The 23,894-nt window shown below is 42.6% G+C and overlaps 1 protein-coding gene across 1 annotated transcript in view; it reads left to right on the top strand.

Annotated features, from left to right (window-relative positions):
* TNFAIP8L3 (TNF alpha induced protein 8 like 3) overlaps positions 1-22,019 on the top strand; it is a 39,557-nt gene extending 17,538 nt beyond the window's left edge. The window contains exon 2 of the mRNA XM_065733878.1: positions 18,980-22,019. Within this exon, the coding sequence (XP_065589950.1) occupies positions 18,980-19,542 (563 nt within the window). The 3' untranslated portion in view covers positions 19,543-22,019. The remainder of the gene's footprint in view (positions 1-18,979) is intronic.
* The last annotated feature ends 1,875 nt before the right edge of the window (positions 22,020-23,894 follow it).

The raw sequence follows: 23,894 nt of genomic DNA, 5'->3' as shown, positions 1-23,894 counted from the left end.
ATTTGCAGATGGAGATTTATAAGTTATTATTACTCTGATTATCTCTGAAGCCTCTGTTTTCTTTCCTCTCCATAAAGGCACAAGGATTGATACATCTTGTAAGAAATCAATGATTATTTCATTTTGCTACTGACTGGGATGTCAAAGGGCTTTTAGGATGTATTGTACATAACCAATTTGACAGAATCTGCATTGGCAGTGACTCAAAAAGAGAAGCTATGATAATTTTTGGAGCAGCTAAGTGCTATTTTGGATGTGAGCTAACTTTACGATCAGCAGGCATGGCTGCAGACCTCATCTGGGAGAAGCACAATGCACAGCTTCATACTCATTATCTTAATTCTATCCATCTCTGCAAGGTCGCACCATCTCCCACGAAGACAGCTGCAGTCTTTAGATGGTTTAGATAGTAGTTCTGTGCCCTGAAAACTTGAGGTTCTGGAAAAAGGCTAAATAAGCCTTTTTTGAAAACAGGAGATTGTTCAGTAAGTGCCAACTCCTTAATATATGATCCCATGGATAATTCCATTCTGCAGGAAGGAGAGCAGTTTGGGTCAAGCTGTGCTCTGACTTCAAGTCCATGTAACTGTTGAATTGTTTCAGGGAAGTTCTTACAGTGGCTGGTGGAGGTGCGGATGTGTGACAAATGGATTTGGCTTCATGAATCCACTAGCTGAAGCTCCTGTATATGGCGTGAGCAATGATAGCCACTATTCCAGCATATGAATTGTCATAGCAGAAAGGGAGGAGATGGCAGCTCTACCTTCCTACATTCCCACTGCCATTTTCTGGCAGATCTCTGTGGTCCAGTGTTTCAGCTTTCAAAAGGAGCTTTCGGATGAAGGCTATGGAGTAGCCACTCTGTTTCCAGACAGAAAGCAGCAGTTCAGACCCACCAACTGTAGATTCTTTTTAGAGAACAGCTCCAGAAATGCGTCAGTGAAAAGCAAAGCACAATAGGCTGCTGTATCAATGGGCAACTGAGGAATACCCTTGTGATGCGTTATTTCTGTCTTTCTTGTACAAGAATTGTTTCCATCATTTTAAATCGTTTTTCCAAGTAACACAATCTGGTTTCATTTTCCAGCTAAGTGGAGGAGAAACCTTTACTTTAATCTTGTGAACGATCAGTCAGTGACTAGATGAACCAGTAACACAGCTAAGTAAATGTGCCAGGGACATGGAAGACTGCTGTCTACTCCAAAGTGCTGGGGAAAACATATTCTTTTTTTGAGTGGCAAACTTCAAATAGGTAAAATAGGCAAAGCTCACAATAAGGACAATCCTTATAAATTCCAGAGGAGAAAACTCTTTCAGCATAGAACAAAGGCAACTCTGCAGCAGCAATGGGAAGACTGACCTGCCAAGGAGTAAACACTAACATTCCAGCAGCCTACTGCAGCAGCTGAGAGCATTTTTATAGTAAACTTAAGCTTATAGTTAATTGAATAAGTTATCTAAGTTACCTTTTTTCATTGACACCTTGGAAAAAGCTCATGAGCTGCTTTGTTCTGGATATGTCCATTCAGGTCTACGCAGCTTAGGATTCAGCCTGGACCAGAAACTTTCTATGACATTTTTACCTTGAAAATAAAGCCTAATGTCTGTCGAGTGTTATGACATTTTTTTACTCTATAGAGAACTGGTACAAGTGCTATATAGTGCATAGGTGGTTCATAAACTCTCTGTAAGCTTCTGAATTTCTTCCAGTGCAAGTGGGAAACTGAGTGCTTTGTGGTTTAATGGATTTTTCTTTTCTTTAGCACTTTTGCTTTTAATTAATTCATCTTTATTCCCCTTCTAATACATTAGGCTATGGAGCTACACCTATTTCTTTGCATAGCCTAAGCAGTGCAGGCGCCACCACAGAGGTCAGTGTTTTCTGCACTGTTCTGTTTTCTGCAATTTTTTGATCACAGTCATTATCAAAGGCTGAACTACAGAGATCTAAATGAGGCATCAGAAGTTAGAAGCTTTGAAGCTCCATATAACAACTCATCCTAAATAAAAGCAAGAGCTCAAGCATCACCAGCAGCATTTATATGGACAAGAAAGAAACCTTTCATGTAGAAAGCACCTACAGAGACTCCTGCAGATCACCACTGCATGAAAGGATACCAAAGAGGGGATGTGCGAGACTTCTGTTGCACAAGGTTAATACGTTATCTACTTGAATCATGAGAAACAGAAGAACAAACACAAAGCACTGAGAAGTTAACAAAAAAAAAAGTCCATCTGATTTAATTGGAAAGCATCACTTGGCTCATTTCTTTAGTAATTGTTGGAAGCCATCCCAACTCTTCATATATTTAGAAGTGATATAATTCAAGTCATAAATAATTTCTTATTAAGGAACAGTTCCCCAAAATATGTGATTTCATCCTGCGGTGTTTGAGAAATAGGACCATTCCCTTTGTGTTTCAGCCATTTTGAACATTTTATGATAATAATAATTTAAGCATTGTTTATCTTAGAGTATCTCAATGAATGCACTTGGTTCCCTGTGAAATGACAAAGGCTTTAGACAGTAGATAATAAAACCCAAAGTAATTATTACTGTCCTGTGGTGTGACAGAGATGAAATTAAAACAGAATTGTGGAAACCTCCATAAGAGTTTGCAAGACTAGACCTGGTCAAAAGGCAAAGTCTCATTTCTCAAAAATGAGCAAAATCTAATGGTGCTATGCATATACATACAAATTTTTGTATGCATATACACAAGTTTTGTGTGTGTCTAAGGGATACTGAGTACAAAAAACGACACCAATATCAGCTGTATTAATCTGAAGAGAAGCAAAAAGCTGGATTTGCTATTGCACAGCACAAACTCAACTTTATAGCCAAAATTCTATGCAGCAAAGTTAACACAAGCAATAGGCAGAGGAAGTAAGCACTGTCTGACAGCTTGAAATATTGACAAGAAATCCTATGGAATTTTATCAGAAATAAATGCCTTTAAACCCTTCAGCATTTTCAATCAAAGTACTTTAATAACTAAGTTCCCAGCTTTATTAAATCTTGGGATAGCTCATAATTCATGTATTTCCCTCTCTACAGTTGGAGAAGTGGATACAGCCATAATGTATAACCAGTCTGAAGTCCCTTTCATACCAAAGTAAATATTGTTTTTCAGTCAATCATCAATAAAAAAAAAAAAGCAGTGATAAGGTCAGAACTCCCTCCCTTGCAGCAGAGCTGCACTGGCCTATCAGCACAGGTGCAAGTACACCAGTTTACACCAGAGGATTTGGCTTCATATTTTAGGAGGAGTAAACAAGAGTTTCAGAGGCTGGAACTGTACCTTGGGGCAGGAGAAGAAAAGGGCTGCAATTACATTTTGGTTCAGGGGTAATGTTTTCCTACAGCTTTAGTGCAACTTTCAGCAAGGCTCTGACTCATCTTTGGGTTATTATTCAATGTGACCATTAAACACTAGTTAGCATGAACAGGGTTACCTTTGTATGGGCAAAAATGTAGGATGCATTTGAAAATATAGGGGAAAAAAATCAAGATTTTTTACTCTGTTTTTACATTAAATTGCACTCACTTTACTCCAAAAGTGTCCTATAACAAAGCTATTTACATGAGTAAGTTTAAGCAGGGCTTGGCTGTGAAATCCCTGGCTGCTAAAGCAGCGTGTTTTGATTAGTTTCAATTCACTTTAGGTTTAAAAAAAGCAACAAATAGTGCTGAGAATCAGCGAGGTGCCAGGGCTGGCAACCCAGCCTCCCCTGAGCCTTCCCAGGCACGGCACTGCTCCCAGAGTGTTCTCTGGCACTGCAGAAGGAAATAGCAGTGCCTTCATTCCTTTTCTTCCCACTTCAGTGGGGTTAGTGGGGACTGGCAGAGCAGAACAGGTTCGTTATTGTACCTGGTCAGAGGATGAGGATTGTATATTTTCAAGTGGAGGTGGCGTTGCTGGTGTTAATAACCTCTTGAAGTTATCAGGGCTTTGGGCTGCTCCACTCACTGCTTAGCTCATGCCATTCAGTGCTGTACATCTCAATTAGGAAAAGCAAGCCAAACAGCTTTACTCTGCAGAACTCATTCATTAGCAGTGTGCTGTTACTGAAGTCTGCAGATTCTGGATTCAGAGAGGAGACTTTTTCCACTGAATGCTATAAAGGCTGCTTGCAAACATATTTATTAAACATAAAATTGAGCTGAGCGTTTTCCCCTCCCCAAGTTAGCACCAAGTCTGAAGCATTCAGGCATCAGTGGCCATCTTAAGCTGTAACTCCAGAACTACAGCAGAAGGCAGGAGCTAGAGGTAATAGACACTTTTGGAATTGTTAGAATTACGAAACTGTTCTGAGAGAAAGCATCATACGCTCTGTAGCTGACAAGAAACAACAATGTGCTTGTAGAAGGGAAGCAATGACCCTTCCAAATTCAGTGCTGTGCTTTTGTTATCCCGAGGGTGGAGGCTGCAGCTGTAAAGCTGCTTTTTCCCATGCTGCTATTAATGCAATTCAGAATATCTGTTAAACAACGAGCAAGTGGATGCACTAGATGTTGTTCAGTACTCTGTTCGGTCTTTCCTCACCCAAGCAGGGATTTGTTGTATATTTTCCAGGTCACATCTATTTGAGTAGATATTCAGATGAATAACTATGTGGTCCTACCATCAATGGGGAAATTTTTAAAGTCACATTTAAATCCCAGCAAAATACTGCTTTTATAGAAAACATATCCTTATCATTTGGAACATGCAGACATTGTCAGAAGTCTAAACTGTTTTGGGCACTTCTCTGGTAAAGGAAAGTCCTTTGTTCTTTTATAACAGAGAAAGAGAGGAGGAGATTACACACTTTAAGAACAGAATGTGATTATAGTTGCCCATATTTAACTAAAACACATGAACTAGCATATGGGGTAAGAATGACAGCCAACAAATGACACAGAACTAAGAGTTCCAGAGATCTTGTAAGTCATAAGAGCTTAACAGAATTAGATTACAGTACTTCAAAATGTTGTTGGTTTGGCTGGCTGGGTGGTTTTTTTTCATTTTGTTTGGTTGGTTGTGGTTTTTTAAACATCATCCACTGCACCCATTTCACCATTCCTATCTCTGAGGGTGTTCATTTGCTGCTTTGGTGACCCACAGGTCTCCTTTCGTCCTTCCACTTTTAAAACTATAGCAAGGATAACACTATTGAAAGTCACTCCTAATGCAGCCATTGACATAATACAGTTCATCTGGAATACAGGAATATAAATCGCTTATTATTTCAGGAGGAATGAGGCAAGAACAAACGCGGTAAGAGTCAAGCTTGCTCTGTTTGTGAAGTTGTCATAGTAAAAAATAAACATAACTAAAAGAAAGCAGAAAGTGTTCTTCTGCACTTACTTGAAGATGACAAAGACGAAACTTTGGAATTCAGGACATCGGTTCAGGCCACAGCCACTATGCCATGCATGGTTATCCTCCAGCCACAGCAGGAAATTAGAGCGATATCACCAAACATCCCGTACAGAGTCAGTGTAGTCTGAGAAACGTACTCTGCATCTCAAAACACATGTATGTATAACAATATACAGACAGAACCACATAAGTACTGTGCAGGGTACAAAGGACCTTTGTAAAGAAAACAAGAGCAAATGTTTTCTTTAAACAGTTTGCATGCTATACCTTAGACGGCAGGCATAGGGACAACTTTTTCTTACCTTATCTTGGCCACATATTCAAATTCTTGTAGTTATCTTTATAAGGGAAATGAAAGAGAACCACTTCCAGATGGAAATATTTTCACTGATTCTTATATCAATATATAGCTATTAGATAATGCTTCTTTTGATTTTAAATACATCAAGATCCTGTACGGGCAAATGTAGAAGTGGAAAGTAATGAAATAACACCAGAAGTCATGCAGACATATCCAAACTCAGCAATTCGGCTGTATATTTTTCCAGTACTGAAAAATGCCAAATTATTTTAATGATTTTTGGTCTGTATTTTATTTTGGGATGAAACAGACAGCTGTAGAATTGCCAAGTGTCTGTAGCACACTCAGTGCTGCCCTGAATAAATTCTTGTGGAGAGTCACATTTATAGATTCGCTCTAAGCAGCACTGATATTCTCAGTTACCCAAAAGTCACTGGGTACATTCTAAGACAGCAACTGCAGGGAGATCTGTATCCTATATGCAGTTTGCAGGGGGGAGGGGGGGAACCAGTGTCAGCTGACTGTGAGAATGAACATAAGGCCAGAACGTTGGCAACGACAGATGTCATTTTTTAAGTTTTTCACCCACTGATCCATTTGTCAGAAATCACACATGCTCTTGCACACCGCTCACATTTCTAGGCAGTGTCCCTCTATATAAGATCAGGTTGTGGCACTGAGTTTTATTTCTTTAATAAAAGCTCTCCACAAGTAATTTCCATGTATATTAAAATCAAATAAGTGTCATCTGATGCAACATTATGCCAGCACCGCTGGGCTGCATTTAATGAGCTCACAAAGCGGGAGCTGGGCTGAGAGGCTCACCAGGGTGCCCACTGCTGTAAGAAAATGCAATTTTATCATCTTTCTCATAGAAGGGCTGGCTATTAGGGATGCTGGAAGGGTAAAGCAGTCAGAAAGCTTTGTATTTCCTCTGTGAGAATGAGAGAATTTAATATCTGGGGGCAGGACGCGGAAAGCAGGTAATGGTAAATCATCTTCAGGCTTTAGGTTTGAAGAAAAGATTGAGGCTCCCCAGATGATGGGGAGCTGCTGGTAGCATCACTCCTCCACCAAACATTGAGACAGCTGGGGCTACGGAGGGTCCAGCACTGCCAGCAGCTGAGGAGCATGGGTGAGGAAACCCACCCCAAAGGCAGAGGGTGCCTGAGCACCATCAGGCCCAGAGGAGGAGAACAGATTGCTGCAGAAAAGAACCATTGAGTAGACTTGAAGGGGGTGGAGTAAAAATAAACCATGCCAGCAGCAAGTTTGGCAGCCAGTGTAGCTGACCTCTCTGTCGTGGAGCTGAGTTACATTCCTGCTCAGTGCTTTGCCAAGGGAAGTTTCAAATCCATCGCAGTGTAGCACTCAGTAACTACATCAGCTGCTCAAATTAGCAATAATTAAAATGAAGCAAGGAGAAGACACAAAGGACATTTAATTCATAACACTGAATATGTGATGTCTCTGTAAGCAAGGTTGCAAACTTTCTCTTTTTGGCCTAACTCATCCCAGGAAGTTTTATTAAATGATGAGTGTTAGTATAAGGTAAATGAGTCAGTTCTGCTTCAGAAGCCAGATTACTTAGTGATAAGAATTCATTTAAATGTTACTGCCAACATTCTATTTCCTATGAGCAGCACAGCACTAGTTTGTATTTGCAGCACAAACTCCGGGTTATTGTGTTTACTAGGCTTTGTGGGGCAAACCCATAGCAAATACTTGAGATTACTCTGGTGTAAGAGTTACTGTTAAAGAATGACAAGTCATTCCTTCTTCATGCTCCCATCATCATTTAAAAGAATACAAACAGATCATTTGATTGAGGGCTCTTTGTGGCAGTCATTGCCTTCTATATAATTAGATTTGAGTAGCCCTGGATCATAGCATGGCAACTGCAAGAACTACAGATAGATGCTGCTAAAGGGAAAAGCTGAAACATATAAGGACACGTGAGCCTAGCAGTTTTCTTTCTGCAAGTATATATTGCAGACTACTAGGCCCTCCTCTTAGAATTGCATCCACAGGAGAAGCAGTGTGTCCTGGGCTCTGTTCTTTAGCATCCACTTGGAGACACTAAAAATTCATGCTTGAGATCAGATACAGAAAATAGAGCAAATACCTTTAGAGGCAGCAGTTGTTTCGGTGAAATGAATTATTTCAGTAAGTACAAATACTTTTAGGAGAGCTGTGGAATTGTCTGTTATTCAATTGCCATTGCCTAACAGACACAGAAGCAGCAGCTCTGCTGGCATCTGAAACAGCGAGATGAGAACAGCACGGGGGCTGTGCACATTTTAATCTTATTATTAAGCTGGGCCTGATTCAGGCTGTGTGGAGTCTCTCTGGAGACTGTTATGACTGCTGTATTCAGAGGTAACATTTCTGCATTATACCAACATTCAGCTGGATGCTTGCAGTACATATGTAGGTATCACCAGGAATAAGCTCTGGACACGTGTACTCAGATTTCACAGACCTGAAGCCTCACGAGGATGGCACATTCTGCATATCTGTGTTTATCAGTGAAGCTTGTCCATGGATTATCTCTGGTTTACATATAGTCAGGGGATTTTTCCATTTTTCTCTCTCCAAATTCAATTCTGACTCCAAATATCTGTGTTATCGTGGGAGGATACATAGAAGGAAAGCATCAGTTGCTCACATCCCTCGCCAGAATAATGAAACAGACCTCCTGAGAACCATCCTGACCATTTCAACATTTTTTCCAACATCTTTTCCATTTCTGCTTCCCTGAAATAAAAGGCTGCATTTAGAGTGAACTTCTTCACCACAGGCTGTCATTGCTACTGCTGTTAAACTCGTATGAGAGACTCGTTGATGACAGAGGAAGTGTCCCTGTCATCAGGATGTTCCTCCTGGCGTGATGAGTTTCACAATACATAGAGACAAAGAACAAGATAAAAGCATGAAACCAGATCATTGCCTTTAGCATTATCCCCTTAAGGAGCTATGCCTGTGTGACACTTTTTGTGCTCCTCAAATGAGTTACACCTCTGTGAAAGCATTAATCCAGTGCTTATTCTTTCAGTTTAAGACTAGAACAAGAAAACCATCCTTCGTAATCTAGGCTCTCCTCCCTTTCTTTCCAGTACATCTTGAGGACATTTCCCTCATTAGTACAGGATAGCAAGACACTAACTTTTGGCAGATAATATTCATGCAGATCTCATACTGAGGAAGAGAATCAAAATACAAATCCACCTGCTTGAGCTTTGACCCCTTCCACAGAAAATTAACTTCTTTTGCACTCCTTGTGAGATTTGGCTTGAATTTTCATTAATTTTCACTAGGGTACACTGGTGTCTCTGTGGTTTAACAATTCACCCTCTATACTGAAGTGTAGATAAACACTGGTCACTCCTTAGGACAGGATTTCAGGGAACTCAGCAGGTGGTCCTGTTCACGTGGGACGGATGCCTAACAGTATGCGTCTTTTTTCCACCCCTGCTCCATTTTAGAGCTGTGCACATCCTGCCTGGGTGCTTGGCCTCATGCCGCAGGTGAGCAGTGCAGAGCAGACCGCCCAGAGGACACTCTGAAGTCCAGATCAGGCTTCATCTTAAAGGAAAAGAGTCATAGATCACATCTGAGGCATGCAGCAACATGTGCTTCTTCCCACCAGTAAAGCCCTGATGCGCAAGGACTTGTAAGAAATGGGGAACGTGATGAATCCCAGCTGCGCTGCATCGACCAGCATTCATTTTTTCCTTCGGGCAGGAGTTTTCCATCCAGAATCTGGGTTGGCCATCTCCCCAGGAGCTGGTCTCCTCTAGAGACATCTTAAAAAGAAATAAAAGGTTTCACACAGCCTAACGTTCTGTAACTGTAACAACGTTTTTTTATTATTTAATAGAACCAGGCAAACAGTAGAGCATTGTTTTAAACCCTGAGTAAATGGAGAATCTTCTAGTTTCGTTGCTGTCTTTTGGGAGAAAGCTTCTCTTTCTTTTTAAGTATTCACATCTTCTGCCTTTTCAGTTTTAGCTTTACTGTTAAATAGTTCTCTAGCACTTTCAGACTGAGAACAAGCCATCGCTTTATCCCTGGATCGACAGCACTGACGTGTTCAGTTTGGATTTTGCTTGTAAAGGTATACATAGCGGCGGTGTGTGCGTGGGCAGAGACTTTGGTATAATGGCCTTCATCTGCTCTCGGCTGAAGGAAGAGAACTGAGCTGAAAGGAATCCACCCGTGGGCTCCTCAGCCAGGATAAGCAGAAGACATTTTTCTAATTGTAACCCTGTTGGTTCGTTTATGTTCCTCTGAACTAACTCATTAAAGATGGACTTTCCGCTACCAGTACTGAGATCATCATTAAACAGCAGATAGGTTTGGTTTCTGCACAGGGAACTGTGTTGTACAAGTCTCTCAAGGAATCCTTAAACTTTCAGTAGAAGGGAGAGGAAAAAAAAGCACTTAAAATGAGTTAAAATAAAGCAAACCAGGCCCCATTCAGACACTGATACTATCAGCAATTCTTACTTGGAAAGGAAAGATGCCCTCAGGTCTTGAGGACTTGCAAAAGCAACATTCCCATCTGGTATTGTGCCTTTGTTATAAAGCTACAGCACAAAACATCAGCTCGTTGGAGCTGTGCAGAATAAAATTTTCTGCTTCAAATGGCAGTGGTTTACGAGGGCAGAGCAGGGTCTGATGTCCTGTTGCCTATTATGGTAATGGCAGCGCGAGGGCTGAAGGCATAGGTTAGAGGAGCAGAGCAGAGCACCCATCCTGTGGGCAGCATGGGACTGTGCTGAGAGTGGTATGTCGGGGAAACAGTGGAGTGCAACAGGGTCCTGCATATGGAGTGGGCAAATTAACCTCCACACTCAAACATTTCCACACTAGGAATAAAAATCTTGGACTGCTCTTAGGTGCAGGAGCAAACCTAGGCCTGCACATTCCTATTGGAAAAAGCTTTAGTAAATACACAGGCTTACGCAGCACCCACACACCTTATAAGCAACATCACTGAAGCAAACTAAGTATTACCACTAAGCATGGCCAGAGAAGGTTTAAAAGAATATTTCTGTCCGACCTGCAGAGTCTCTTGTATGAAAAGTACCTTTTCTAAACGAAAAGCCATGGGATAAACCGCAGATCTGAGCAGTGTGGTGCAGTACTAAGCTGCTGGTTTAGTCCCGTGGGACCACCACCATGCTCTCCCCTCTCCCCAGGGAGCCCAGCTGGTCAGCAGCAGCTCCCCACCTCCTGCAGTTGCAGCTTCTTATTCCTGGATCTTTGTTCACCTTGACCTTGTTTAGCAAAAATGCTTTTCCCCCTGCTTTCTTTTGGCCTTGTACTACGCTGCAGAGCAACACCATCTTTAGTTTCAAAGCATCCTTGGACCAGCTGTCCTGATTCCTTGCTTTCTCACAGAATTTTGTACATCCCCAGAGCATGGATGTGGTTATTTTTCATGCCATTCTTAATATATCGGAGTCAGAAATAGAAGTACTCCATGTAAAAGGCGGTGGGGTGCATCTCTGGAGAAGAAAACGTCAAGCACAGAAATAAACATGCAGAATTTTCTTCCCAAGCTCATGAGAAAGAAGGAGAAAGAGAAATCAGTGAAGCAGTACCAACATCCTGGTGAAGTACACAAGTACTACACGGAGGCCTTGTTTAATATTTAGCGATGATATTGCCAAGCCCTGCTGTACTACAACATACTACCATACTCCCACTGAGAATTGTTGGCTCCTGTGCAGCTGCTGGGGAAGGAGCACAAAGCATCTGAGCCACAGATGCACAACAAGACTTACGCCTCCTGTTAGCCAGGAGCTACAGGTGTGGTAACTACTAAGCACAAATCTCACAAAAGCCCAAATATCTCCGTAGCCCTCATCTTCCCTTTCACTGCCAGCAGGGTGTGCTAAGGGATACGCAGGAAAGAATCTAAACCATTTGTGAAATGGGACTGAGCTCCCCTGAGACCCATTGCAAGCACTCAGACATCGGAGCAGGATGTAGCTCTTCTGTGGCCCCAAACCCACACCAGGAGAACAGCCAGAGATTGAACCAGCAGATCTGCTGGCTCAAACCTTGCAAGGTTTGTCAGGGCTTGTACAGTCCGGTGACAAATACCCTGGCAAGAAAATCTTCTTTTCTATATAGCCATGACGTGTGGAAGAATGTGATAGCTGTATCCTTATACGGAAGGATGAGACATTTTTCCCCTTCACAAGAAAATCGACTTATTGTTCATGATGTACCTGATGTTCCCCCCATGCCTATGTCCTGTCTAAGCAAAAAGCAGTTACTTAGCACGTATCAGAGAACTTAATTCTGTCCTGTTGGGAAAATCACACAGCTTGACGTGCAATCAAGAATAATTTTCTATAGAGATGATAATTTGCATAATTGGATTTTTTGTTGTGCAGTCATCAAAATACCGTACTTGTTAAGGTATGGCACCTTCAGGAAGAAGATATAAGAGGTGACAACTGTGGAGAAGACAAAGGAAGTTAAGCACAAAATATTACAGAGACTTAAGTTAAACTCTGAGTTAGATGAAAAATCAGCATTTGAAGGCAGAAGAGCTCATAACCAACTCGGGATGCCCCCTGTTGCCTCTGCACTCTTCTGATTTCCATGAGCTACCCATATCTACCAAGGACCCTGCTGTAGTGCTGTGCATACATCAGCACACATCTTTTCTCTAGAAGGTTTTCTCAATCAAACTTGCAGTTTAAAGCAAAACACTGCCATTAAAATCATAAAATATTTCCATCTCAAAATATAGGGATGGGATCGATGGTAATTGGCAATTGCCACGTTCCCTGCAGCATAACACAGTTAGAATAGAGCTGCTTGTGTGCAGGGCTGTGGTTTCACATTAAGGAGAGCTTCCTTCTGCAGCCTCATTGCCTGAAGCTCAGCCCCAGCAACAAATGTATGGTCTATTATGGCTCTTGCTACTGCAAATACCTCCCCTGGCTCAGCTTGCTGTCACTGTGAGAGTGTTTTGTCTCACAGCATCAGCCAGAGTTAAAGGGGCATTTTCTTGGGTAATGATGTTCACTGTTTTTGATGTATTTTGCACTCACTGTCAAACAGCAGTGACATTCAAAGACTTTAAACCTGTTTATAAAATACAGTGATTGATGCATCAAAATCTTTTTCAATTGTATACCAAAGCTTAGAAACCAAGATTTTATTACTGCTTCTGGCAGACAGACTTACTCATCACTACAAGACCTGAGCATTTGCAGAGAAGAACCATGTTTGTTGCGTGTGTAGCAGGGGTGCTGCCCAAGCACCCCACCTTGTTTACACCAACCACCAGAAGCCAGCCAGGTGTTTGCTTCTTCAGCACAGCTGCGTGCGTGTTACAAAATGGGAGGTGCAAAATTTAAACTGAGCATTTGAAAGCCAACCTACAAGGATGTTAGCGTGACAGTTAGATGGTAGCAGCCTGTCCTAGACCTTGCTTCTGACGCAGGTTACCAGACCAGGGCTGACCCCCTTACTGCAGGCAGTCACCAACCTCCAGATGCAGTCCTAGACCAGGCTGCCCAGGGCCTCATCCAACCTGGTCTTGAACACCTCCAGGGACGGAGCAGCATCCATCCTTCTGGGCAGCCTGGTCCTGCATCTCAGTGCTCTCTCTGTAAAGAACTTCCCCCTGACATCCAATCTAAACCTTCCCTCCCTCAGCTTAAAAGCATTCCCCCTTGTCCTATCTCTGCCTATCCTTGTGAAAAGTTGATGGCAGCAGCAGCTGAGCCGCTCCTCCCCGGCTGCACCTGGGCACGGGGCTGAGGCACCACAGAGGCCCTTCCCCACTGGACAGGTGGTGGAGGCACTGCGGTGACCTTGGGTTAATTAAGTATTTTCAAAATACAAGCCAGCTGCTGAAATAAGATTGTCTTCAGGCATCTCCAGTCCCTAGGTTCCCAGAAAGCGCCGCTTTGCAGTGATTGCTGTTTGCATGAGGTATCAAGACAAAAAAGTGTGTTTGTGGGTTCCCCCCTCCCCTCCATCCAGTCACGTTCCCAATGTCTGGAGCTGTTGCTGCCATTCTAAGTTCTAAAGTTTGGATACCAGCCCTTCCCCCTGGGATTGTGTAATTACCAGCCCCCAGCCTCCTGTTCCCCCTGCAGAAATGAGCAGCCCTCTCATGTACATATAACCATTTAGAAGTGTTAAAAGTTTGAGCGCTGGGCCCCCTGTGCTTACACATGTTTAAATTGGCCCTCCCTGAATGCTGATATATTCCATCTGGTCTATTGGATTTCTTGGCTGAAAGTTACTGGAAACACTGAATGTTTCTCCTGCAATGATCCTGTAGCTGTCCAAGAGCAACACGCGCTCGCAGCCGGCTCGCTGGTCGCTCGGTACTGAAATACTGTGGGAGAAGTTCTTTCCCTGCATTTTTTTCTGCCCGGTCTAAGAGCTGTTTTGAAATCCTGAGTTCTGCCTTTCGCTTTTACTCATCTGTTTCATAGCATGTATGATACACGAAGGATAAGTACAATATATGCATTTGCTGCTAGCTGCCATTTTATACCACTAAATGTTTTATACGATGGCTGCAAATTAAGCAACAGAGTTTTTGTTGTTGTTTGCTTTAACACATTCTAAACCCACACTAGCATTTTCTTTTCTTGTCCATATAAGCTTAATGAAACATCTTGTTCTTATTTTTATCAGAGGTTATTTACGCTTTATAAGCTATTTATCTCCAGATAAAGAGTTGTTACAGGTAACTGGGTTGTACTAAAACAAGCTGTCAGCCCGAGCTGTCAACAACTGCAGCAACGTTGGAGCGGCCGTGGAGGCTCCTGCTGCTCTCTGAACTCCTGGTTGGAGCACTGTGCAGTCACCTGGGCAGGAAAAGCCCAACCACCATCCTGACCTAACGAGTCCCATCACTAAGCCACGTCCCATCGTGCCACAACTTACAATACATTCCATGCAGTGCCACAACCTTTGGTGCAGTTGCCTCATTCATTCTCATCCTCATATCCAAACTCTACAGCTTCTGAGGCAGGTGCACCCAGGCAGCGTGAAGATACATAGATATCACACGAGAACAGTAAATTCCTTCTGTGCTCCTTTTGTACCCAACCCCACAGCACTTTTCACAGCACAGCTCTCTGACAGTGGCAGATGAGAGCACGTGCCTGTCCCCTGGCTCAGTCCCCCTCCTGCAGGTCAGAGCTCTGCCAGCAGCTGGACGGGTGCCCGCGTTTCCGGCAGCTTTGCTGACTCCTTGAAGACTGCCTCTTGCTACAGAGGCTGCACTGCATTTAAAAAATGAGGATTCAGGACTATTAAAAATAATTCAGCTTCCTCATCATCTTCGTTCTCCTGTGTGCTTCCCATTTTTCAGTTCAAGATTCAGCCCTTCAGTAACTTGCAGCACAGCTGCAAGGACCTGCTCTGACTCGCATTGCCTCCCAGCCCTGCAGCCCTCAGTACCTTCAGCTCGCAGCAGCCCTGCTCACCTCCTCGGCTGGTGCAGGCTCAGGGGGATCCAGCAGCACAGCTCAGATTCGGCTTGTCTCAGTTTCACAGGGAGATAACACAGCTGCAGGTGTCACTGCTTCAGGTGAGGCAGAGTTGGCATTCAGCTGATGGATGAATTAGCACAAAAGCTGTAACAGCACTATAGTAACAACTCCCAGCATCGATACACAACCTGATCTCCAGATCAGACTGGGGCAAATCCAGATCGATTGCTTCATATCCCTTCTCTTCTAATACAACTTTTAAAAAACATCACTTGGCAAACTCCACAGGCGTTCTGCAGACCAGCTCCTGCTCCATGGGCACCTCACCTGTTTGTGAGCACTCCCTCCAGCATTCAGGGAAATGTCACTTTCAGTCTTTTGCTGGGGAGAAAATATCTTGGCTGCAAAACTTTATTAAGGCTCTGGCTAAGAAGTGGCTAATTGGATTTGTCTGCTCGGGGTGGTTGTTTCCATGTCCTCGTTTCCAGAAAGTCAGTTATGTTCTCCCCCATGCATAGTGGGGGTATGTACTCTGTCTGCTGTCACTTATATAATGATTGAATGGATATTTACACAGAACTGCAGTTGCTGAGCATTTAATTCTAGCCATTTTGTACTTGGTACAGCCATCTGGAGGCTTAGTATTTTGAGAACGTTACAGATGCTCTTGCCTTTTAGTCTTAAAAACTCTTAGAATTCTTATAAACCTCTTACACCCTTCTCCCTTAGAGCTGCCACAGTCTTTCCACACTTGTGCCTTGAGGCAGTCCTGTTATCAGCAGCCCTGTTATCAGGTGTAGTGGATGCAAGCCTTCCCGTGAGGAGAGGATGGCAGTGGGGCGAGTGGGGCTCAGCACTGCTCTGAGGGGCCAGATGCAGGCAGAGCTGTGTGGGAAGGGGGCTGTGGGGTCAGACCCTCTGCATGGCCTTCTGGAATAGCTTTCATCATGCACAACTCAGTCGGTGATTTAGAGAGGGAGAAAACAAACAATATTGAGGCTGAACCAGTCCTTACATTAATGAAAACGAAGGCATGCAAATTTCTGTAATGGAGGCTAACCATTACCCAGCAAAGCACTGTGCTGGGAGGCTGGGTTTTCTTTTTTAGGTTTGGTGTAATGTCCCTGAATGCTAATAGCATCCATAATGTTGCTGATTTGTTTTGCTGTGTGAAAAGAAGCAGAAAATAGAAGCGCTGGCTGTAGGAGGTGAAGATGTTTCAAGAGAAATGTATTGCAGGAAGACTTCCACAGTCAACCTGCAGTCCTCAGGAGAGCTAGGATTTCACGTGACAGGCCAGCAGAGCCCAGGCACTCGGCCACTCACACAGCATGCCCTCAGACCTTCAGTGTGCTCATAGCTCTCCTTTGGACACTCTCAGTTTTATGTCCTTGTCAGCCCTGAGGGCTGAGCACAGGGACAGACCACTCTACTGGCAGCCAGTGGAGGCAGCACAGCAGTGGGATTGTCATAACGCAAGTAAATTAATATTCCCAAAGTCCCCTGGAATTATTTGCAGGTTCTGATCAAAACAGATACAGAGCAACCGCACCCACTTAATTCATAGCGCTTATTACAGAAACAGACGCTAATATTCATCTTCCATTTTCCTTTGTCAAAAGCACGTAATTATTCATCACGGATACTATTTATGTTCCAACATACTGCAAAGTGAAAGAACGCTCTCATCCTGGTTTTATCATTTCTAGATTCGATCACCGTTTTTCTGCTTCTTCCAGTCAGCAGAGAGGGCCCACAATTTGCTCTCCCAATGACAGGCAATTCTTTTAAGCGCATCGAATTATGTTTTCCAGGTGGTGGCTCAGCTGAAATTAAATGGCATTCTTTTGTAGAGCTCGCTAGTACAGCTATGGTGCACAAGGAATGATGACAACTTCAACGTGACATTCTGGTGAACTTGGAAAACAGGATTCAAACAGAAGGATGAGGGGAAACGGTTTCAAACTAAAAGAGTAGATTTACACCGCATGTAAGGAAGATGGTTTTTACATAAGGGTGGAGAGACACCAGCACACACAGCCCAGAGAGATGGTGGGTGCCCTGTCCCCAGAGACACCCAAGGTCAGGCTGGGGGCTGTATCAGCTGAACATGTCCCTGTTCATTGCCGGGGAGTTGGGCTAGATGGTCTTTAAGGGTCCCTTCCAACTCAAACAATTCTATAATTCAAAGTCTGTCTAAATTCACAGCTGTACTGCTGCCCCATGCAACAAAGTAGGAAGCACCGAGAGGAAGAGGAGGCTGCAGTGAACAACAGTTGCGAGTGAGGACCACATAATATGTAGTACACAGACAGATATAGAAAACTGTACTGCAGACTCCACCATAAGCACTGACAGATCCCTGCTGCACAACTGAATTACAGCTGTTGCAGGCACCGTTTATGTGCTAATGGCTGGAAAGGCCTCGTGAGCTCAGCCAGAAACCCACTCAGGCTCCAAAAATCAAATCAGCACTAGAAGATTTTTTAGATCCCTTAGCATTTAGGTTCCCCAGCACCTGACAAAGAACCCAACTGCTCTGTTCCTCACATCTGACCAAGGTCCCCAAGCTACACACGTGCCCCTCAGTGACAAACTGCCCTTGGAGCCAACAGCGACTCCACTGCACAGTACTAAACTGGGGCTTATTTCGGGTGAAATCTTACCATTTCCTTTATTTTGTCCACACAGAGTCCATTTGAAACTAACAACATCAAGGTGAAAAGGAGAGATCAAATGAATCACTACCAGTCATTATCATAGGATGGCTTGGGTTGGAAGGGACCTCAAAGATCATCTAGTTCCAACCCCATGCCATGGGGAGGGTTGCCAACCACTAGATCAGCACCAGATCAGGCTGCCCAGGGCCTCATCTAGCCAAGCCTTGAATACCTCCGGTGATGGGGCATCCACAGCCTCACCACTCTCTCTGTGAAAAACTTCCCCAACGTCTGTGCTAAATCTCCTCTCCTTTAGTTTAAAGACACTATCTACCCAAGTCAAAAGTTGTTTTCTGTCCTGTTTATAAGCTCCCTATAAACACTGGAAGGCCACTCTCAGGTCTCCAGAGCCTTCTCTTCTCCAGGCTGAATAAGCCCAGCTCCCTCAACCTGTCTTTGTAGTAGGAGAGGTGCTCCAGCCCTCTGGTTATCCCCGTGGCCCTCCCCTCTCCTTCACTGGATAAAGTCCAGCAGCAGCAGCCACGGCCTCCAAATGAACAGTGTGCTCAGATACTGCCCTGAGGGAAACCTGCACAGATGGGTAAAAGAAAAATCCAAGATATTTGTATTCACCGATGAACATACAGAAAGCAGCTGAACCATCCACTGAGGCAAAAAAATAAATAACAGCCTCGAGTTCTGCAAGTCGATAGCAAACTGGAAAAGCATAGTGACAGGAGATGAAGCAAAACAAATGTATTTGTGACTGATGTAGTAGCCTTGTGCTTGGTGTGACCGTGAAGCAACAGTGCCTCCCAATGGCAAAAGGTATCATTCTTTCAATTTAAGTAAGTGCCAACATCCTGGGTTTTTTGTTTACCTATAGAGGCACAACATCTCAAGAGATCTTTCTGCCAAGAAAGCTTTAACGTAGAACTACTGACTACAAAAAGCTTTGCTAGTGAACCAGTGAGTAGCAACGAGCTGGCCCAGCTGTCCTCCACCAGGACATCCAGTTCCTCACTTTTAAGAAAACATTTCAGTGACAGCAAGACCCGAAATGGGGTTAACATTTAAACAGCTGGGTACTGCTTTTATTATCTGATGGTAAAAACAATTCACCAAGTAAAATTAACATTTCCACTCTTTTCTGCTATCCTGAAACAGGTCCCGATTGTTTCAGCTCCAAGAATCTCGCACTGCAAGCCCAGAAAAAGATCCTGAGTAAAATGGCAACCAAAACCATGGCTAACATGCTCATTGATGACACAAGCAGCGAAATCTTCGATGAGCTGTACAAGGTAACGAAGGAACACACCAGAAACAAAAAGGAAGCCCATAAAATTATGAAAGACCTGATAAAAGTGGCAATAAAAATTGGGATCCTCTATCGAAATAATCAGTTCAACCACGAAGAGATGGAAATTGTAGACAAGTTCAGGAAGAAGCTGAACCAAACTGCCATGACAATTGTCAGTTTCTATGAAGTAGAATACACTTTTGACAGAAATGTTCTTGCAGAACTTCTGAATGAGTGTAAAGACCTTGTGCATGAACTAGTAGATCGGCACCTGACACCGAAATCCCATGGGCGCATCAACCACGTCTTCAACCACTTCGCAGATGTGGAGTTTCTAACTGCCCTGTACAGTCTTGATGGGGATTGTCGGCCATACCTCAAAAAGATCTGCGATGGTATCAACAAACTACTTGATGAGAAGATCCTTTGAAACTGTGCTCAGAAGTAAGAAACCAGCCAAAAACTTCTGTCAAGAACTGGCCACCCTTCATGAGCCACAGCGAGCACGACAGACTCCTTCCTGCCCTTCTTACTGCAGCCTCCAGCAGGAGCCAGAAAGTGCTCACTTGGCTCATGATGAAGTGGAAAACCTAAACCAGAAAGTTATCGATTTCAACGTTTTGTTCACAGATAACTGATTCTTTTCCAAGGCGTGGCATGAAAAAAAGCTGCTGATATATATTGTTCAGAAATAGATTGCTGTACATCGTGACCTTACTAGCTTTGTGGTTAAGGCTGAACACGTGAAAAGAAAGTAAGCTCAAATGCATGGCTATGTTAACATAGGAGATGGCAAAAGAGCAATGCATGGAATTTACCCAGGCTGCCCCTGGCGTGTATGTTTTTATTATTCTAACAGTAAGAGGAAAGGCTTAGAGAGAAGGTAAGGCTGTGATGCATTGAGCTCTCTCCTTTCAAAATGATCAGTAATCAATGTGAGAATGCATTTCTGATTTTACATGGTATTTAAGTCTACTAAGGGATAATAAATAATACAGATGAGTAAATCAGAAGAAAATGTAAAGAGCTGCTCTATGAAACCATGTTTTCATTAGAATTGTTTGGCTTATACTAATAGTTTCATTTCAATTTTGAAGAACAGCTCAGTGGCTGAAGCTCAAAGGCAATCAAAAAACTTGATGAAGTAGTACAGTAGTTCTCCCAGTCACAGGCGTTGTGCATTTGATAACATCAGATGAGTTTAGGCTGGAGGTTATGCTGCAATTTGCAGCATGCTGTTCTGCCTGTCAGTGCAAAAATATCCTTTGTTCCTCTTCAAAAATGCAAAATTTTCACATTATTAAGAAACCACTTGCTCTACAAAGCAACATTAACATCTCATATCCTAAGCAGATAACATTCAACCTAGGTAAAGCTCTCATTTTAACATGTCCATGGTATTAATTTGTGCCAACGGTGACAAAAAAGAGCCCCATCTGCTATGCTCACAGTGCCATGAGTGTAGTATATCCCCAGCCCTTTTAAGAGAACACTACTGACTCTGGTGAGCTCCATAAACAACTCATTGGTTCAGAGCGTTACAGATTTTTGTTCTTAAGCAAAATACACTTGATGTCCTGAAACCAAAAACATTTTGCAAAGAAATACTGGTTTCTGTCAAGTTTTGCTAGGATTAAAGAGAACCAGAGCAGATACACCAGCTTGCTGCTTGCAGAAACTTACAGCTGGGTTGAGGGTCAGCCAGCAGCACATGTAAAAGGAAGCACGTGCAGAAATCTCTCCTCTCCTCGCCCCCTGCCTCCTGGCTCTCAGCCTCACCTCAGTCTGCCAAGGCTTCAATGTCACATGGCTTCTCCTTTCTCATGACACACATAGCAGACAATCCCACATATATGAAAGTCAATCCTCTCTAAGAACTTGCAAATATTGTCACCTACTACTTCAGGACAACAAAAGTCTGTTTTCCCATTTAAACTCTTAAATACTACAAAAGCAATTTCTATTCTTCTGCCTTTTTTCACCTTGAGGATAACTTCCCTTCGTCCAGCTGAGAATACATATACCCAGACCACGTACTCACTGCAGTTATGCTAGGAGCATCTGTTCCCAGAAGAACACATTTTGAAGCAAGGGAAAATGGCAGCACAAAACATTACCGGAGCAGTTGGATAATGATGTAATTTTCTGTCGTGTTTCCTTCAACCATAAGAAGTATATTTAGTAGCAGTGAATGTAGGCTATTCCTGTACAGCATGGTAATGAGATACGAACTTTTAGGATTGAAGTCTGTTAAGATTTGCCTTACAAGGTTGCAAGTTTTGACATTTGCAGAGCCATATTTACAAACACCACTAGCTGCTTTCTTTCTCACAGCACGTACTTGTCAACTGATGCTTTTGAACAGTAGTTATTATATCCAAGACTCCTGTTCCAGTGCACAGGTCTGATCTGTGTTTGTTTCTCTTGTGGCAAACATGTAAGTTTGTTTGAGTGGTTGTTTAGACTTTTTTTTTTTTTTTAAGCTGGAGCAAAAGATTACTCAACAAGAAGATGTCCATAACGAAAGGGATATCCTGTATACGTGACTTCATTTCTGCGTGTTGCAAGTATCAGTATTCCAGATTCCGGTATTTTAGACAAGCCAGCTGAACATCTGTCATCTTATTTATAAATCAGAGTAGCCTTAAGGAAAGAAAATGTTTTTTTTTGAGTATTTATCATCCTTGCATATCCAGTATATTCATTGTTTACTTTTGTACTAGTAGCTCAGTATGTAACAACATTGCTAAATACTGGCAATGTTCAGGTCATCTTAAGTATATGATGTATTATCATATTTGTGGATTAAAGGTGTGATTACTGCCCTCTCTTCTTTCATTTGGTTTATTTGCTCTACTACCCAATGTAAATTGAAATTAAACAGTTAAGAGGAGGGAATTTGTTTAATATGAATTTTGTCATCTTCAATTTTTGCAACTCCAATGCTCTTTGAAGACCATATATGTAGGAGGAAGGTACATCAGACAAATTGTTTAAAAGAAAATAAAGTCAGCAACAAAGGAAATCAATTTTTCATACTTTTACATCATTAGTGCTTGAGCTAAATATGATGATGCTGGCTCCATCTGTTTTGCAGTATGGTTCAGGGGCTTTCAGCCTCAGAACCTCCTTGCAAACAACAGAGGACCTCATTTCAGGTCCCAGTCTCTCCTCAGGCAGAGCCTGGTGCTGAGATGATACCAACGCTCTGTGCCAGGGCCAGAGTGGCCAGAACATGCCTAAGACCTAGCTCTTTAGCAAGCATGTTTTGCAACTATCTCATTTAGTTCCTGTTTAGCAAAGTGTGATTTAAGTTAGAAGACATTCCTGGCACATTTCAAATCCCAACTCCAAACACGTAGATGCAAGGACTTACCAGAATGCTTTAACAACAGCAAGCATATATTCTTCTTCCCTTAGTTCTGCCTGCCCCATCCCCCCAAAACAAAAAAAAACATTGTCAGCAGTTCAGGACTTGTAAGCTAGCTGGCACAAAGAGAAGTTAATGGAAATCTTAGTAAGTGGTACTTTAAGTCACACTTCCAGTAAAGCACTGCTCTTTAAGTTATTATTATGGCAGGACTTGATATTCTCTGCTTCATCACTGCCAATTTTATCACACAGAGACCATTAATATTGAAGAAATCCTCAAGAGTGACTGCATTTGGCATCCTAAAGAAGTTGCAGATGTACCACAGAACAGTACACCGCATTGAACGTGCAATCTCAGTTGTGTTGGAGAAACATTTTCATAGAAAGGCATATAAATGACTGACCCTGAAGAGGTGAAACACCACTTCCTCTTATCTCAGAAAGAGAACTGCAAAAGCAAGTCTTACCCAGAGAACTTAAGCAGGCCTGCTTCTATTTTTACCTGCTATGATACACACCTTAAGTCCAGAAGAAGACAAGGCACATTCTTATCCACACAGATAATACAGCTTGGGGGCTGGATGGAGGGAAGGACAGAGCACACGGAGGAGATTGCTCTTTCCAATATATAAAAACCATCAGGCAATACCATTTCCAAGCTATCTGCAAATACAGAAGGCCCTGAAGACAGTGCTATTCATTACATGTGTATCCTCCTAGCAGGCTGAGAAGAGGTTAGGAATATCTATCTATCTACTTTTACCAATTTTCTGACTCTCTCATTAAAAATATTTGAACATACTTGGGGAAACAGGAGAAGCTGATAGAAATAGGAAAAATATTAATTAATTAATATTAATAATATTATTAGCCCATATAACTTATCTATTGACTCCAGCAGTTAGGGCAGGAAAATACCACTTAAACTATGAACAAGGTTCCACATTGCTGCATCCTGGTGGTGTCCGCAGGGCAATAAACAAACTAATTATTTCTTTAATTAAACCACAAGAAATGTAAAGATGGTGAGATCAAGAAAATTATTAGCTGGACATTCCAGAAATAAAGACTAATAGGTACAAATTATCTACAAAACCCTTTATGTGATATAAGCATAATTCTCTTAGATGGCATATTTATAGCTTACCATACGTTATCATACAGTGAAAAAGGTCATAGAGAGCAGTGACATGAGTGACACGAGGCATTGCTAGGACATCAAACAATGGAAAGGCTGAGATGGTTTCAATGCATAGGCCAGAAACAAATACTTCCATTACACTTCACATAATTCCACAAGTTCAACTGCACGACAAGTCAGATTTACCAGCAGAAAAGTCATTTGCTGGAGATCATTCCACTGTCAATTCATTTTCATCTATATAAGCTTTCTTGAAGTGACGAGCAAAC

This window comes from Cyrtonyx montezumae, unplaced genomic scaffold, assembly GCF_038088225.1.
Source record: "Cyrtonyx montezumae isolate F1298 unplaced genomic scaffold, pur_monq_1.0 scaffold_17, whole genome shotgun sequence".
NCBI classification, from domain to species: domain Eukaryota; kingdom Metazoa; phylum Chordata; class Aves; order Galliformes; family Odontophoridae; genus Cyrtonyx; species Cyrtonyx montezumae.
Note: the sequence above shows the minus strand (reverse complement) of the source record. Positions and strands in the feature narration are given on the sequence as shown.